Raw genomic sequence first — 17,156 nt, 5'->3', positions numbered from 1 at the left:
GATACTCACACTAGTCTATATGCACTTTATATGAATTATATTCTGCACTTGCAGTATCTGTGGTCAAATCAATAGATACCACTTTAAATGGATCATCCTGTTTAGAAAACCCATTTTCAAATACCCAAATAAAGGGGTTTGTTTGTTTTTTCTCCTCAGGGAAGGGGTTAACTGTTTCGGGACCCTGATCATTTAAAGTAGTAGTCGCCCTATTGAAGACACGGCATATCAGTACATTAAACAAAGTAGCAGCTGATTTCAGATAGAATCTGTGTAATGCCTCATCTCTCCTGCGGAGGCACTGCAGGAAAGTTATACACTTCCAGGTTCCCCTAGAGTCTATAACTGATTGGTAGGGATTGTAGTAGCTGGGCACCCTAAGGTCTAATTATCCCAGAACCCTTCCAACAAGAAAAAAAAAAATCCTTATCGAAGTCATAATTCAAGTTACTATCCAATGGGTGAGGAACATCAACTGATGTAACCAGAACATACGAGTTACCTGATTTTTGTGCTGGCTTCCGAGTTTTAGCATTATGCAATCAGATTAACAGATACAGGAAACTACAAAAATTGTAAAAATTGACTAATCTAGAGCAATGAGACGGTAATATGGAATATTATTGCTGTCTCATACTGGAATCCAGGCCATATTTCCTTGAAATCCATACAGTCCTGCAGTTTTCTTCTTCTAAAACACTCAGCACAATTTTCCACACCAATGCAACAACAGGAACGAGAGATGATTCACAGTATTTTATAGGAAGTTCTGCCACCACATTAATAGCTACCGGCACAAGATCAGATTATTGAGTCATTATATTACATACACATGGACAGACCTTCTCCAGGACGGGACTACCCAAGCCTCATATCACCGGGAATGGGCGTTCATCACAACTGTGTGCATGCACATACAGTAAGTGTGGTCATACAGCTATAAAACCATGATATCAGAGGTATCCCGAAGGCCACGTATCTCTCGGAGAATTCCTCATCACCGGCAAAGAATGCCTTGAATGCGGAAGCATCGGTGTAAAAAAGGACAACACATGTATTGACTTAAGCACAATCCAGAAAAGGTTCCTTTCTGAAGGATGTTTTATAGCACGCTCGCCATAGTAACCACAACATCCATCGGAATCATCCGGAACGGTAGAACACAGACTACTAAAAGAACCATTGAAAAAGCATCGAGCAAAGCAACGGATCAGCTGCTCAGCGAATGCAAAAAACATTGTATAGCGGTAATCGTAAACTTGGAGGAGAAGTAGACGTCAAGAACTTGGCAGCCACCTAGAAATTTGTTCTTGGCACTCAATGTTTGGGTGGATGATGTTGGTATGGTAAATAAGAAGCCCCCTAAAAAATGGCTCCTGAGGTCTACAGGAGTTTGCCCACTCTTTCTGTCCTCATCCTGAAAACTTTTTTTCTGAACCCATCTTAAAGAAATATCCAGAAGAACGAACTTTCAGCCAACAGCCATCTCCCCCGATTTCCCCATATGCAGGAACCCTGTTGCCTGCCCAAGTGCTCCTGTGTTCTCTAGGATAGAACCATTGCCTCACTCATCTGCCAGCAGCTCTACTCCACACCAAATAAAAAGATGGCATGTTGGAAATGCAACAAACCCATCCTTCTGTCTACCATCATCTGAGGGAAGTCGGGAGGCCCCCATACACATTAGGCTGCCCGCTGATCCTGCCTATACAGGCGGGTTTGATAGTCAAACGTCTCTAATCGGGTCTCCGAATGGAAATGTGGACAGCAAAAAAAAAAGACCAAACTTAGAACATTTTCTGATGACCATCGGTGCTCCTCTTGGGACACGAACGAGCATGACAGAGGCCAACTAATGGCAGATACCCATCACAAATATGATCTTCCATTAGTGATGAGCGCAAGTGCTCGTTACTCGAGTTTGCCCAGAGTATCGCGGGTGCTCGAGTGAGATGTTAGTCCCCAAGGCCACATATTTTGTGGCTGTTACTCATAAAACATGCGGGGATTGCCGTGTTTGTTTAACAGCCGCAAAACATGTGGCCTCGGGGACTAACACCTCACTCGAGCACCCGCGATACTCTGGGCAAACTCGAGTAAAGAGAACTTGCGCTCATCACTAATGGTAGACAACATATGTTGTCCATTTTTACGCCGATGCTTCTGCATTGAAGGCATTACCCGAACGTCCTAGACAAACTCAAGTAACGAGCACTTGCGCTCATCACTATCTACCATGTTGGATTTTTTTTTCCCCCATCATTTTCAGATTCTGTAGGTTAAAAAAATAAATAATTCTGACCAATACGTTGGCACCAATGAAATCACCGACCAAGCCACAAATTAATTGGTCGTCATGATTTTTCATTCTCGATCATTGCTCAATGGAAGGGTGCGTCCACGTGCTACAGCCGACAAGGTGTCCGATACAAGATCGTGAATTGGCTACCACATTGGGCGAAGCTTCAGCCACATGTTGTCTCCCCCTAATCCTGCCCAGTGAACGAATTACAAAACGTTCCTCTGCTGTTGATGGCGGCATATTTTAGGTGGGCACATTGGTTGGAATCATTCTACTGCCATCAAGAATAAAAAAAAGTGAGGAGGAACAAACGATCAATGGTGGGTACAAACCATCTCACAACCATTGCAACGTGTGAATGAAAGTAAACAAGCGCCGGTCGGCAATCATTGCCGCCTATTTATCAGTCCATGTAAAAGGAGCCTTAATTAAGAGGCCGAGCAAATGCTGAACTAATGGTAAACCTGACCTGGACACCATTCAGCTCAAGTGTTAAATTGATCAGTGTTGTCTCCATGTATAATCACCGCAAACATCGATTCAGTGATCTTAGATTTACAGAACCAATCAACAAGAATCCCAGTGTTCGTCTCCGAACAATACACAGGTCTGTTCTCCTCTGTGGCTAATGACGGCGGCCATCCATCTCCATTCTACAATCACACCCATCATCTCTGCACAGAGGAATGCAGCCTTGGGGCAAGAAGTTGTCACTTATCCAGAGTCATGTACAAGTGTAACTCTCCATCCAAGGAGATCAGATCACCTTCAACAGAATCAAAGCCTTCACTGTCTCGTCCGACTCCACCGTAACGCAGGTTTGGTTCTGACAACTTTACATCTGCGCTCATAGAAGAACTTCTCTGGAATTAGAAAACAGGGTTTTCTTCTTATCTGGACATAGCGCCCCTCCTGTCCATGCAACGTGTCTGTTATTGCAGCTCTTTCGCATTCATGATGCAGCAACACCAGACACTTTCAATAAGAAAAGTTGTGCCGTTTCTTGGGAAAATTAAGGAAATTTTTTTCTTTCTTTATTTTGCCTCTCCGTTGCAGAGATATTATCAATCATATTTGATATGCAACAAATAAAAAAAAAAAAAGACAAACTGGGGATACGCGGCCGAGACACCGACGGCCAAACTGGGGATACGCGGCCGAGACACCGACGGCCAAACTGGGGATACGCGGCCGAGACACCGACGGCCAAACTGGGGATACGCGGCCGAGACACCGACGGCCAAACTGGGGATACGCGGCCGAGACAGTGATGCACAACACTGACACCGATACCATTTCTTCACGTATATGTTTAAAACATGGACGCATGAATGAGGCTTTAGAGTTCATTTACAAAAGCGTATAATCAGTCCATGCCCGAAAAAAAAAATTAAAGCGTGCTGCACGCACCACTTTAGTATATTTTACAGACCAAAATAATGCATTCAGTGTAAAGGCAGCTCCTGCAGCCATCCACAAATGTGGACGAGCACAAAGAGTCCGACTTTTAATACTCTACCTCCCCGGATCCAGAGTCTCCACCGCTGCTCCCAATGTCTGTCATCGGCGCTGCTGTCAAACAGTGAGCTCAGACCGAGTTGTTGGCATGAGCCATTCAGAGCTGCTGAGCTCACTGACTGACTGCAGCGCTGTCTATATCATGTCAGCGCTGCAGTCAATAAAAGACACTGGGAGCAGCTGCAGAGGATCCACGCGGAACCTGGGGAGGGTGAGTAAAGCACAGTTTGGTTTTTTTTTTATAAACTACAGCCAGCGGATAGGGGGGTTTCCAAAACTGGAAAATCCCTTTAATCCAATAAGCAATGCAATGATGAAGAGAAGAAAAAAAAAATGCATAAAAAGTGGTAAAAAAAAATTCCAACTAATGAGACTATGACTTGAGTGTAATATACAGCAGGGAAGTCAAAAGTTACCAGCAGGAATGGACGGTTCTGCCGCCAAATGCTGATCCCATCTGCACTATATAGACAATCGCCCTCTCCATCATCCTAAAAGCCCCTCTCCTGTCTGAGGTAACGGCATTAACATCTCGTAGCCCATGAATCTCTCAGCTTTAATCAAACCATGACGGATATGATAACCGCCATCTATATATTCAATCCTAACAGGAGAAGAGCGGCGATTATTCCCCGTCGCTGCCACAGAGTGAAGACAATGCTGTATGTTCTCTGGATCTTTATTCATTCACACAAAGCGTTTCGATACCTGATGAATGAGTCGACCCAACTTCGAAACGCATAAAAAAAAAAATCTAATAGAATGTTCAGGTTCCAGAACTTTCTACAAAATGAGATCACAAAGTTATGTCAATACTCAGGAGAGGGCTGGAGCAAGGCCAGACTCATGGAGAGCTTAGGAGGAAATAAAAAAAAAAAAAGGGATCAAGACAAAGGGTGACAGGAAAGGATATCAAGTGGCCATAGCATAACAAAAGGGGCGACAAAAGGAAAAACAAAACAAACTTTATAACCAACTTTGTGCAATACAATACAGACTGTAGAGGAGGCAAAAACCATTGTGGGAGATGTATCACAACTGGTGCCAACCATTGCAGTCCTCCATTATCTCGCCCCCCTATCTGTCGGTGTCCCCCAAGGTTCAGTCATAGGACCCTTCCTCTTCTCCATCTACACCTTTGGCCTGGGACAGCTCATAGAGTCTCATGGCTTTCAGTATCACCTCTATGCTGATGACACACAGATCCACCTCTCTGGACCTGATATCTCCTCCCTACTAACCAAAATCCCACAATGTCTGTTCACTATCTCATCCTTCTTCTCTGACAGATTTCTAAAACTTAACATGGATAAAACCAAATTCATCATCTTTCCACCATCTCATTCAACCCCCCCACCTGACCTATCTATCAACGTCAATGGCTGTTCACTTTCCCCAGTCCCATAAGCTCGCTGTCTCGGGGTAACCCTGGACATTGATCTCTTCTTCAAACCTCATATCCAAGCCCTTTCCACTTCCTGCCGACTCCAACTCAAAAATATCTCCTGCATCCGTGCATTCCTCAACCACGAATCTGCAAAAACACTAGTGCATGCCCTCATCATCTCTCGCCTCGACTACTACAACCTCCTGCTCTGTGGCCTCCCTTCTAACACTCTCGCACCCCTCCAATCTATCCTTAACTCTGCTGCCCAACTAATCCACCTGTCCCCTCGCTATTCCCCGGCCTCTCCTCTGTCAATCCCTTGACTGGCTCCCCATTGCCCAGAGACTCAAATTCAAGACCCTAACCCTGGCATACAAAGCCATCCACAACCTGTCTTCTCCATACATCTGTGACCCAGTCTCCCGATACTTACCTGCATGCAACCTCCGATCCTCACAAGATCTCCTGCTCTACTCCCCTCTTATCTGCTCCTCCCACAATCGTATACAAGATTTCTCCCGTGCATCCCTCCTACTCTGGAACTCTCTAACCCAACACATCAGACTCTCGCTGACCATGGAAACCTTCAAAAAGGAACCTTAAGACCCACTTCTTCCGACAAGCCTACAACCTGCAGTAACCCTCGCTCCACCATACCGCTGCACGACCAGCTCTACCCTCACCTACTGTATCCTCACCCATCCCTTGTAGACTGAGCCCTCGCGGGCAGGGTCCTCGCTCCTCCTGTACCAGTCGCAGTCACGTTTTGTTCAAGATTGTTGTAATTGTTCTTGTGTGTATACCCCCTTTTTCACATGTAAAGCACCATGGAATAAATGGCGCTATAATAATAAATAATAATTATCCCCCCTCATTGGCTTTACCCCAAGAGGTAGAACGAGGATTAAAGAATAGGTTCAGCGTACTCATTTTTTAAAGAGAACAATCTGTATACCGCAGGAAACTTAGGGAATGTTCTCAAGGACTTTTTTTCCATGGTTTTTAGAGCTGATTTTGCTACAGACTCCACATAAGGGAAAAAATCTTCAACAAACCTCTTTGAATAAGCGGCCTATTAATTTTAAAGGGAAACCAAGCCTAGTTAGCATATAGTGCTGTTTTTTCACCCCCCCCAGGTGGAAAACAAGCATGGGCACGTTCATACAGTATTTTGTTGTGGATTTTAGTGGCTGAAAAATTCAGGTCAAAAATTGGACTTCTAAAAACTAAGGCAACAATTCAGTATTAAAGGAAGTCTGTCACCCCTAAAATGGCAATTAAGCATCCTAAGGCTATGTTCACACATGCGCTTTTGAGGCATTTTTTTCTGCAAGCAAGATCTGGTGCACCAAGTCATAAGCCACGCCAAGGATGCACCAAGGCACCCTTCTTTGCATATTAAATAAAAGTTGATTTTTAATTAAATATTAAGTTAAGCTATACTCGCCTAGTAGGTGCCCAATATAAATGTTTAGGCAGCTTAACTGGCATTTTGGAGCTGACAGACTCCCTTTAATTAAAGGAGCGCTGTAGTAAGATGGGATAAATTCATCACGAGGCGTGCACATATGAATTGGGCCCTACGCCTTGGGCAATTTTTTAGTGAGATTTATCACTTTTTGTCTTGAAAAAAAAAAAAGTTCACAATTTGACTTCTGAATCAATTAAAGCAGAAATGGAGCAAGAATTTACATGTTTCTTCCCCCACCCCCCCAAAAAAAAATAAATGTAACACAAAACATCTCTTACCATTGCAATAAATAGTTGGCTTATTCAAATATTCAAAGAGTCAGTATGGATTTTGAAGCAGAATCAGCTCCGAAATCTACAGTTATAAAAAAATAATAATAATAATACTCTGTATGACCATGACCCAAGAACTGAGATTTGGGGTATTTGTTCTTGAAAACACCCCTTCCAAATCTGAGTAGTGAATCAATTTAAGAAAAAAAAAAAAACTACATCCAACAACACACCAAAAAATACTCCATATGGACATAACCTAAGTACAGGCTGCCATAAATTGCAGCCTAGACTCTGAGGATAGTGTCACAGGGAAGCTGTATAGACCCCATAGCCGCCCTCCATGTCAAGTATATCCTATGGATTTTCCAGCTATGTAAATGAGATTTTAATATGTCTATAAATTGCAGAAAAGTAAAACATTATCAAAATTGTAAAATCTGCAGCATCTCATTTCTTTGCAGAAAAATTCATTGCAGATTTCACCCATTGCAAAACATAAGGAAAAATCTGCAGAAAATCCCTTACATGTGCATTAACCCCAAAGAGAACGTTAGGAAATTGCTTTTTGGGCGATTTCCTAATTTAACATCAACAGAGCTCTGGTCAATACAATGGATTATTAGCTATCAGATCCAAAGTGTCTTTGCATTTTTCATCAGAAACATGGAAGAATCAAAGATTCAATATTATTTTGCTACATCCGGTATAATTTTGCATAGGAAAAAAGTCATTAATTTTTGCTAATATTTTACAACTTAATATTTATTTTTCTTTTTTTTTACTACAATATTGTAACACTAATCTGCTACAATTCCAATCAATGTTTAATACCATTGGGATGGAATCAGAACACTGGCGAACCAATATGGAATTGAGGAGATATGCACCCCACATATACCAAAGTGGGGGTACTTTTTGAAAACAGCCCTAAAAATCAGGATTTTATCCCCCCCTCCCCTTTGTTGATAGAGAAAACGTGGAGAAGAGAAGAGAGGAGTGGGGGTCGAGGGTGAGGGATCAGGGGACATTTTGAAAAACTGTTTTCATTTTACAACTTATAAGGGGGCTGCAGCAGCGAAGGCTCAAATTTCCATCTGAGCAGCAGCAGCAAACAAAAATGAAAAGCGCCAAAGTTTCCTGAGCAAAATGACATTAGAACAATGGAAGGAAACCGCATCCAGGAGAGAAAGCCCCCTCTTCCTCCAAATACAGAAATAATAAACCCAGATGGATACAATTTCACAATATTTACAAGATGGTTTAACATTGTAGCAAGCCTTTTTGTTTTTCTTTCTTCATATTCTGCTGAATGTAAAACTGGCAGAGAAAGGGTGAAAAATGAAGGTTACAGCTCAGCACTTTAATTCAGGTGTCGAAAATATATAAAGTTTTATTTTATTTTATTTATTTATCTTTATTGCTGCCACATAGAACAGGATCAATTTTGGTATGTGGTCTTGACCAAAAAAAAAGTATAAGAATATATTATGCTTTTATATTTATTTATTTTTTGTTAAACACCAGATACCAAAATTGATCCTGTTTTATATGGCATAATTAAATATATATTTTATATATTATCTTCAAACAGGATTAATTTTGCTGATTTGAATTAAAGTGCCAAGCTGTATGATATCTCTCTCTCTCTATATAATCTCCATATCTATCTATATATTTATTTATTTCACATACATACACACAGAGAAGAGGATTGAATTTGAAGCTGCTAATGAAAGGGTTAAACAAGAAAGCTTGCACAAAAGGGTTAACTGCAAGGATCACATTGTATCAAACCCAAGCAACAATGTTTCCAATTATCTCAAGATTAACCCCCCCCATCCCATCTCCCCTGCAATCCAGCAAGAGAAAGGTTAAAAAAAACAAACAAAAAAAAAAACAGATGTCAAGGGTAGATCACAGCAGCCTGGCATTGCAAGGGTCAATCCCAAGAATTACAATGAACTCTGATTGCTAAGCAATAGGAATGTGCGACCCTTGAACTTTTTTTTATTATTTTTTGCAAGCAGGGATGGGAAGGGTTAAAAAAAAAATAATGCATGAAACGATGCAAAGCTGTGCAATCTGACATGGAAGGGGTTAAACGCACAGATGAGATGGGAGTCTGTGTTATTGGGGGGGGGATGGGATACTATTTAACCCCTAACCTGACCCAGGCAGGGAAGGGGTTAAGCCTCCTTCCTTGCAGCCTGCGGGGTGTGTGAGTGCAGAGCATCCCCACATTGTGCCGGGAGGAGGAGGATGATGGGGGTTGTCCACCGACCTTGAGCTGCTGCATTCTGCTCCTGCAGGGTTTTGGTGGCCACTCTCCACACGTTGCAGCCCAGCAGACAGAGGAGAAGCGCCGCCACAGAGCCGGTCATGTCCTCTCCTCTAGCCCTAGATGTTCCTGGAAGGATCCCGGGGGGAGAGGAGCGCAGAAGAGCATGCAACCGCCGCCTGCACCCGGGAGGGGTGATCACAATGCCGCAGCCGCATCAGGAACAAGCCTCCATGTTGCTCCCCGCCTGCTCCGCTCTGTATTGTGTGCGCTGCTCGCATCCTCCTCTCCTCCTCCCCGACAAGCGCTAATGTTCCTCCAGTAACTCTTCAGCTCCCGGCGCTGCCCGACCATGGCCTGAGCTCCGGCGCCACCTGCTGGCGATATCGCTAACTGTAGCCACTTTTCTCCTCTGATCGTAATGTCTGCGCAAAATAAATCTTGCTTTGTGGTGTAATCCAACAGATTCCTTCTTTTCATCTCACAGAGAGGCACCAAAGCTTGGGAGAGGGTTACTTGTGCTTCATAAGGCCATTTTCACACGTAGCGTAAAGGCTGCTTTTGTTTTCCCTACTGCTCCAATAATAAAGCTATATTCAGCAGTGTTTTCAGAGCATATAAGCTGCATGTGAACATGGCCTTAGTTTCCACATATACTGGAGACATATACACATGTAGACTCATTCAAATCTATGGGTCTGCGCACATGTCAATGTGCTTCCACAGACCGTGTGTTCGTGGGCAAAACACACTGACATGTCCGTTTTTTACTAGCAGCTCGGGCGGCAAAACGTCCCACACACGTGTATACTGATGACACATGGGTGACATCCATGTGTAATCAGCATGACATGTACGGGCGCCTGGGAAAAAGCAGTATAGTTTGCGCTGATCCCAGGCGCCGGGTGCTGAAGGCCGCTTTCATCATTGTCACAGGGTCTCCCTGAGATCAGCGTGACCAGGCGACGCTGTTGGGAATTATATTCAGCACCCTCTGTGTGTGTATGTTGCTTATTAAATAAACAGCTTGAAATCCATCATAATGTTCATAACCAGCTGAGGGAAAGCTGACAGCTGGGGGCTGATGTTAATAATCTGGGAAAGGGGCCAATAGTCATAAAGGTTCCCAGCCTATTAATAACAGCTCACAGCTGTTCGCTTAGCCTTAACTTGTTAGTAAAAGGGATAACTCACAAAAAAAACTACGTAGGGTCCCGCTATTATTACTAACCAGCAAAAGCTAAACAGACAGCTGTGGGCTGATAGTAGTAGCCTGGGAAGGAGCCATGGATATTGCTCCCCTCCCAAACTAAAAATATCAGCCCTCAACCGCACCAGAAATGGTGCATCCATAAGATGTGCCAAATCTGGCGCTTAGCCTCAGTTCTCCCACTTGCCCTGGCTCAGTGCCAAGTGGGATAATATTTGTGGGGTTGATGTCAGCTTTGTATTGGCAGCTGACATCAAGCCCAGGGGTTAGTAATGGAGAGGAGTCTATAAGACGGTTGGCGGCCTGGACGGTGAGTGCTACCCAGCCCCCTAGAGAGGTGCCGGTCCAAGAGACAGCCCCCATACTCCGGCCACAAGCATATGTGGAGAAGAAACCCACAGCCCTGGATCTCACTTGGTCAAGTGGGTGGCGAAGGTGATCGAGGGAAAAAAGAAGCAGGAGAAGTGAGTAAGGACTCAGCTTGACCACCCCAGAGGCGGAGAGGTGGCTATATACATTATTTGAATCCCCAAAAGAGGTACGGCTTCATCAAAGAGGCAGTGACCGGCCGCACGTTATGTTAATGCTGGGTCTCTGTGGTTCGGCCCCACTCTGCAAAGTGGGACCACTTTTGCTTCGTAAAAGAAGACGGGCCGCGGCCATTGTACGTAACCTTGATTCGGCTGGAAGAGGAGGATCCTCAGGCGGTGCGGCCAGAAGAGTTGAAACCCCAGCTACAGCAAGAGGTGCCCGCAGCCAGGGTCCCACACCCCTAGCCCTATACTTCCGGGCAAGACGAATGTACTCGCAAAAGTAGTGGGGAGACCACCTTCAACACCACGTCCTCCACTACGAGCACAGAAGTAAAAGGGACTTTGGCCACGGTTTACGTGTCCCAGGGTCCTTATTCGACAACCTACATGGGGAAGAAGGGCAACAATGAAACCTGGGTCTGAAAAGGGCTGGAGAATTTGATACGGCGGTCAGGGGTGGAGGGTCTACCCAGTAGGCTCCACTGTACTTGTTGCATGAATGGAATTGTTTCGCGTTTCGGTGGGCGGAAGACCCAGTAGTGACCGGGAACCCCGGTGTTGGTCAGAACGGCAGCGGAGTTTGTGTTTCCTCCCAAGTTTTATTTCATGCGTGTTTGCAAATCCCCTTGCTGGATTGAGGGACTGTGAACGGCTAAAGGGTCCCAAACCCTTTTCTGTCCCTAAGGACTCTGCACTTTGCCCCATGGACTCTGCCCCATCTCTCCTTAGACTCTGCCTCATGTGTTCTATGAACTTTGCCCCCAAAAGACTGTGAGCCTGACACATAGGCGGCACTGTGCAAGTAAAGGGACTGTTGTTCATAAAAGGGGGAGGGGAGGAAACAGAAGACCTGATATTCCAGCTGGGTCAGGACTTTGTGGACTGCACTCAAGGACTGATGGGCCATTGTTGTGTGGGCCTAAGGGCCATTGTTTTAAAAGGAACATGGACTCAGATGGACATAAGTACCAGGGTTCAAACTGAGAGGACCGACCAAACTAAGTAAGAGAGTGAATCAGGTGAAAAAGGAGATATTAGACATGCCCATGGACCACTGAGCAACTGTCATTATGTTGGCCTATGGGCTCATAGAACTTGAAATCTATGTTCCGGGGTCAGTGCCGACCGGTTATGGACACTAAATACCTCTGGAGAAAAAGAGTTCATTTTTTGTGTTTTATGTGCATGGTTGTCTTTTAGGCTCCTGAATGGTCGAGGACGACCATGTTCAATGGGGAGAGGAATGTAAGGGTGTGGACTTTACTGTCACATTTCTGCCCCTGAAGACAACAATTGCGTTATGTAAATAATGTCATGCGTTTTTATTAGTGTTGAGCAAGTATGTTCTATTAACCCTTTCGCCGAGTATGCTCGGCCTGAGCTCTGAGTATTTATAGCTGCTCGGTGATATGGTTAAATCGCTCCCGTGTGCATGATTTGCAACTGTTTGACAGTTTTATTACATGTGAGGAATGTCTATTTCTTACACATTCCTCACATGTAATAAAACTGTAAAACAGTTGCAAATCATGCACACGGGAGCGATTCAACCATATCACCGAGCAGCTATAAATACTCGGAGCTCGGGCCGAGCATACTCGGACAGAACATACTCGCTCAACACTAGTTTTTATACATATATTTCGTCAACTGAGTTTTAGGTCTGTACAGTACAGTCCAAAAGTTTGGACACACCTTCTCATTTAAAGATTTTTCTGTATTTTCATGACTATGAAAATTGTACATTCACACTGAAGGCATCAAAACTATGAATTAACACATGTGGAATTATATACTTAACAAAAAAGTGTGAAACAACTAAAAATATGTCTTATATTCTAGGTTCTTCAAAGTAGCCACCTTTTGCTTTGATGACTGCTTTGCACACTCTTGGCATTCTCTTGATGAGCTTCAAGAGGTAGTCACCGGAAATGGTTTTCACTTCACAGGTGTGCCCTGTCAGGTTTAATAAGTGGGATTTCTTGCCTTATAAATGGGGTTGGGATCATCAGTTGTGTTGTGCAGAAGTCTGGTGGATACACAGCTGATAGTCCTACAGAATAGACTGTTAGAATTTGTATTATGGCAAGAAAAAAGCAGCTAAGTAAAGAAAAACGAGTGGCCATCATTACTTTGAGAAATGAAGGTCAGTCAGTCCGAAAAATTGGGAAAACTTTGAAAGTGTCCCCAAGTGCAGTTGCAAAAACCATCAAGCGCTACAAAAAAACTGGCTCACATGAGGACTGCCCCAGGAAAGGAAGACCAAGAGTCACCTCTGCTTCTGAGGATAAGTTTATCCGAGTCACCAGCCTCAGAAATCGCAGGTTAACAGCAGCTCAGATTAGAGACCAGGTCAATGCCACACAGAGATCTAGCAGCAGACACATCTCTTCAACAACTGTTAAGAGGAGACTTTGTGCAGCAGGCCTTCATGGTAAAATAGCTGCTAGGAAACCACTGCTAAAGACAGGCAACAAGCAGAAGAGACTTGTTTGGGCTAAAGAACACAAGGAATGGACATTAGACCAGTGGAAATCTGTGCTTTGGTCTGATGAGTCCAAATTTGAGATCTTTGGTCCCAACCACCGTGTCTTTGTGCGACGCAGAAAAGGTGAACGGATGGACTCTACATGCCTGGTTCCCACCGTGAAGCATGGAGGAGGAGGTGTGATGGTGTGGGGGTGCTTTGCTGGTGACACTGTTGGGGATTTATTCAAAATTGAAGGCATACTGAACCAGCATGGCTACCACATCATCTTGCAGCGGCATGCTATTCCATCCGGTTTGCGTTTTGTTGGACCATCATTTATTTTTCAACAGAACAATGACCCGAAACACACCTCCAGGCTGTGTAAGGGCTATTTGACCAAGAAGGAGAGTGATGGGGTGCTACACCAGATGACCTGGCCTCCACAATCACCAGACCTGAACCCAATCGAGATGGTTTGGGGTGAGCTGGACCGCAGAGTGAAGACAAAAGGGCCAACAAGTGCTAAGCATCTCTGGGAACTCCTTCAAGATTGTTGGAAGACCATTTCCGGTGACTACCTCTTGAAGCTCATCAAGAGAAGGCCAAGAGTGTGCAAAGCAGTCATCAAAGCAAAAGGTGGTTACTTTGAAGAACCTAGAATATAAGACATATTTTCAGTTGTTTCACACTTTTTTGTTAAGTATATAATTCCACATGTGTTAATTCATAGTTTTGATGCCTTCAGTGTGAATGTACAATTTTCATAGTCAAGAAAATACACAAAAATCTTTAAATGAGAAGGTGTGTCCAAACTTTTGGTCTGTACTGTATGTTGGTATGGTAATGTGTAGTGAAGTTTAGGGTACAGTGTAGGATGAGCATAGGTTATGATTTAGGACATAAGATAGTGACTATGGGGTAGGACAGACTTTGGTAAGCATTATAAGTATAATGTGTTTTGACAGGAATTAAATATGGTATACATAGTGTGCAGCAAGTATAGTAATATATAAGTGATATAATATATAGTGTTGTGAGGGTGATCTGCCAGCTACATATTGTAGGGACAGATATTGTTAAAGTTTGGGACTAGCCCATCGTGGGAGGGACAAGCCCCAGTAAAAAGGGACTGCTTCATGATAGACGATTAGATAGTGAGGTACAGTAACCAAGGTCAATTTCAAATGCAGGGGGCTACTGGTGTCAGCAAGAATCTATCGTTCGGGGTAGTGGGCGGCCTCACTGGAATCCCACGCGGACATTGCTGCAACGTCCGAAGCTCTAGGCTTGATACAGGTACTATGAAGAGTGCTTTATTCTCTGGTGTATAAGTGACGATGGACGTGGAACCGAGTGAAGGGACAGCAACAGATCCCGAGTGCACTGCGGGGCTGGACGGGAAATCCCTGGGGCTGAGAGAAACAGTAAATATAGGGATAGTCCAGGAGGGATGGATAGTGATGCTGAAGACGTGCTGTACTAAGGAAACAAGAACTAAGAAGTGATGTGCCCAGTACTGTGTGCTATAATCTGATGAACTGTTGAAACAAACTGTGTGTCTCCTGAGTTGTGTGCGGCGGCTCCTGAAGATGGAGGCCTGGAGAAAGCGGAGGCCTGCGGCCTACAAGTGAGTGTGATGCGCCCCACACCTGACAGCACATTGGGACTGGGACATGATTTTCATGTAAAGTGCCATGGCGTCCACAGCTACCGCCTTCCAGCACCTTATACATCCACAATGCTACTGTTGTAATATGCAGCACTTTTTCCGTCTAGTAAACCAGCATGGAACATTTCCACTTTACATGTCCTGTGTGCACAGACCCTGAGGGAATGCCCACCTGGGATGTAATTCTGCAGCAAATTTGCACCTGCAATAACCTCATTAAATGGTGCAGATATCGCTGCAGTTTCTGCTGGAGTAATAGTGCAGACAGACTGACAACTTTCCCTTTGCATTGCAAAGAGTGAAATCCACTGTGAATATCTGTAGCATAAATTAACATGTTGCAGATGCAAATCCGCAGAGCTGGTGAATTTATTGTGCAGGATTTCTCCATGGATGAATGAGATTTACTAAAAAACCTTATCCATGTTTTTGTTACTGTAAAACGTTTGTGGATTTTCAGAAGGGAAACCCTCAACGAACAAATCCTTTGTCCGCACACTTTGGATTTGCAAATGGAAAATAAAAGTGAAGTAACAAAAAGACAGCAAAGTAGGTAAGTTTTTTAAAGATTTTTTGCCTCGTGATATTGATGATCTATCCTTAAGGGGAATCTGTCAGTAGGATCGTCGTCCTAATCCATCTATATGAGCATGTAGGTTATAGGAAGCTGAATAAAATGATACCTTGATATCTGTGATCTGATGTCTTATTCCAGAGAAATCCACATTTTTCTTAATATGTAAATGAGCTGTTAAGATCTATGGGCTGGACATAGATCTCCCTGAGAATCTGCCTCCAGAGCTTATTGTAAATGAAAGGGGGCATCTTGTCTTTTTTCTCCTGATTGTTTTACGACCAAATCAAAGTTCAACTAGATCGTTCAGGATTGGAAAGAAAGGGGTCATCGAGCCTGTCATCATAATAAGCTCACTGATGGATTCACAGGTAACTCATCCTGCAGTCTTGTATGTACTGTGATACATAGAGGATGTAGAAACCAAACAGTCCAAAATTTATAATGAAACCCTATTGTAATTTTTTTCTTTTTATTTAGCAAATCATTATACATTTAAGTAAAGAAATTCCCCAGAAAGGATTGATGTGCTTTAATGCACCAATAACTCAGCAACATGATACATTTAGTTCTGACAAAATGCAGGCCTACTGCTCATTTAACGCTCTCTTACGCCATATGCCATACTGTGTACACTCCCTAAAAATGTACCAAAATGTTCTGTATTATGGATTTGCTTGAGCCCCCATAACGAATGCTGCAGCCCAACACTCTCAACGCCACCATCATATCAGCATGCGGCTTCAAGGACATCGGCCGGAGTTGACACCTCTTCTTCCTGCAGGAGGACACCCAAGAACATTATTCCTCGCGTCATCTACTCAAACAGGAGCTAGCAGCACCACCAAATATAATGGCGCCAGTGGGGTGTGGCGAATGTACAAGGCAGCGAATATGGTACATAGAAACACCAAATGTCTTAAAGACTTACACATCTATGTTAAATTCTGCAAAAGGGCAGGAGTGGTTGACCTGAGGTTCACCTTATCAGTTTCATAACTAGAGTCCAATGGGCCCTGGTGGAAAATTTGGACCTGGGCCCCACCTGCATGTTGGTGAGATGTATAGGTCCTTTAAGCATTGTAAATCCTATAAAGACATACGTCTTGCTCCCCCAAAAGATGTAATAATGTTCCCCATCCTGTAGTAATGTCATCCAATCTGGACCCCTTTCTGGTACAATGTCCTCCATCCTGGGTCCCTTGCAGTAATAATGTCCAACATCCTCTGCCCCTTCCAGTAAGAATGTCCAACATCCTCTGCCCCTTCCAGTAAGAATGTTCTCCATCCTGGGCCTCTTCCTGGTATTATTTCCCCCATCATGCCCCTTTCTTGCTATAATGTCCCCCATCATGCCCCCCTTCCTGCTATAAAGTCGCCCATCCTAAGCCCCTTCTTGTAATAATGTCCCCATCCTGGCCCCTTTCTAGTATCATGCCCCACATCCTGGGCCCCTTCCAGGAATAATG

The 17,156-nt window shown here is 43.9% G+C and overlaps 1 protein-coding gene across 1 annotated transcript in view; it reads right to left on the bottom strand.

Annotated features, from left to right (window-relative positions):
* FAM171A1 (family with sequence similarity 171 member A1) overlaps positions 1–9,545 on the bottom strand; it is a 95,734-nt gene extending 86,189 nt beyond the window's left edge. Inside the window, exon 1 of the mRNA XM_073677425.1 lies at positions 9,235–9,545. Within this exon, the coding sequence (XP_073533526.1) occupies positions 9,235–9,334 (100 nt within the window). The 5' untranslated portion in view covers positions 9,335–9,545. The remainder of the gene's footprint in view (positions 1–9,234) is intronic.
* Between the last annotated feature and the right edge of the window lie 7,611 nt (positions 9,546–17,156).

The sequence above is a fragment of the Phyllobates terribilis genome, unplaced genomic scaffold (assembly GCF_046119375.1).
Source record: "Phyllobates terribilis strain yellow unplaced genomic scaffold, ASM4611937v1 Scaffold_4__5_contigs__length_816908805, whole genome shotgun sequence".
Classification (NCBI taxonomy): Eukaryota; Metazoa; Chordata; class Amphibia; order Anura; family Dendrobatidae; genus Phyllobates; species Phyllobates terribilis.
Note: the sequence above shows the minus strand (reverse complement) of the source record. Positions and strands in the feature narration are given on the sequence as shown.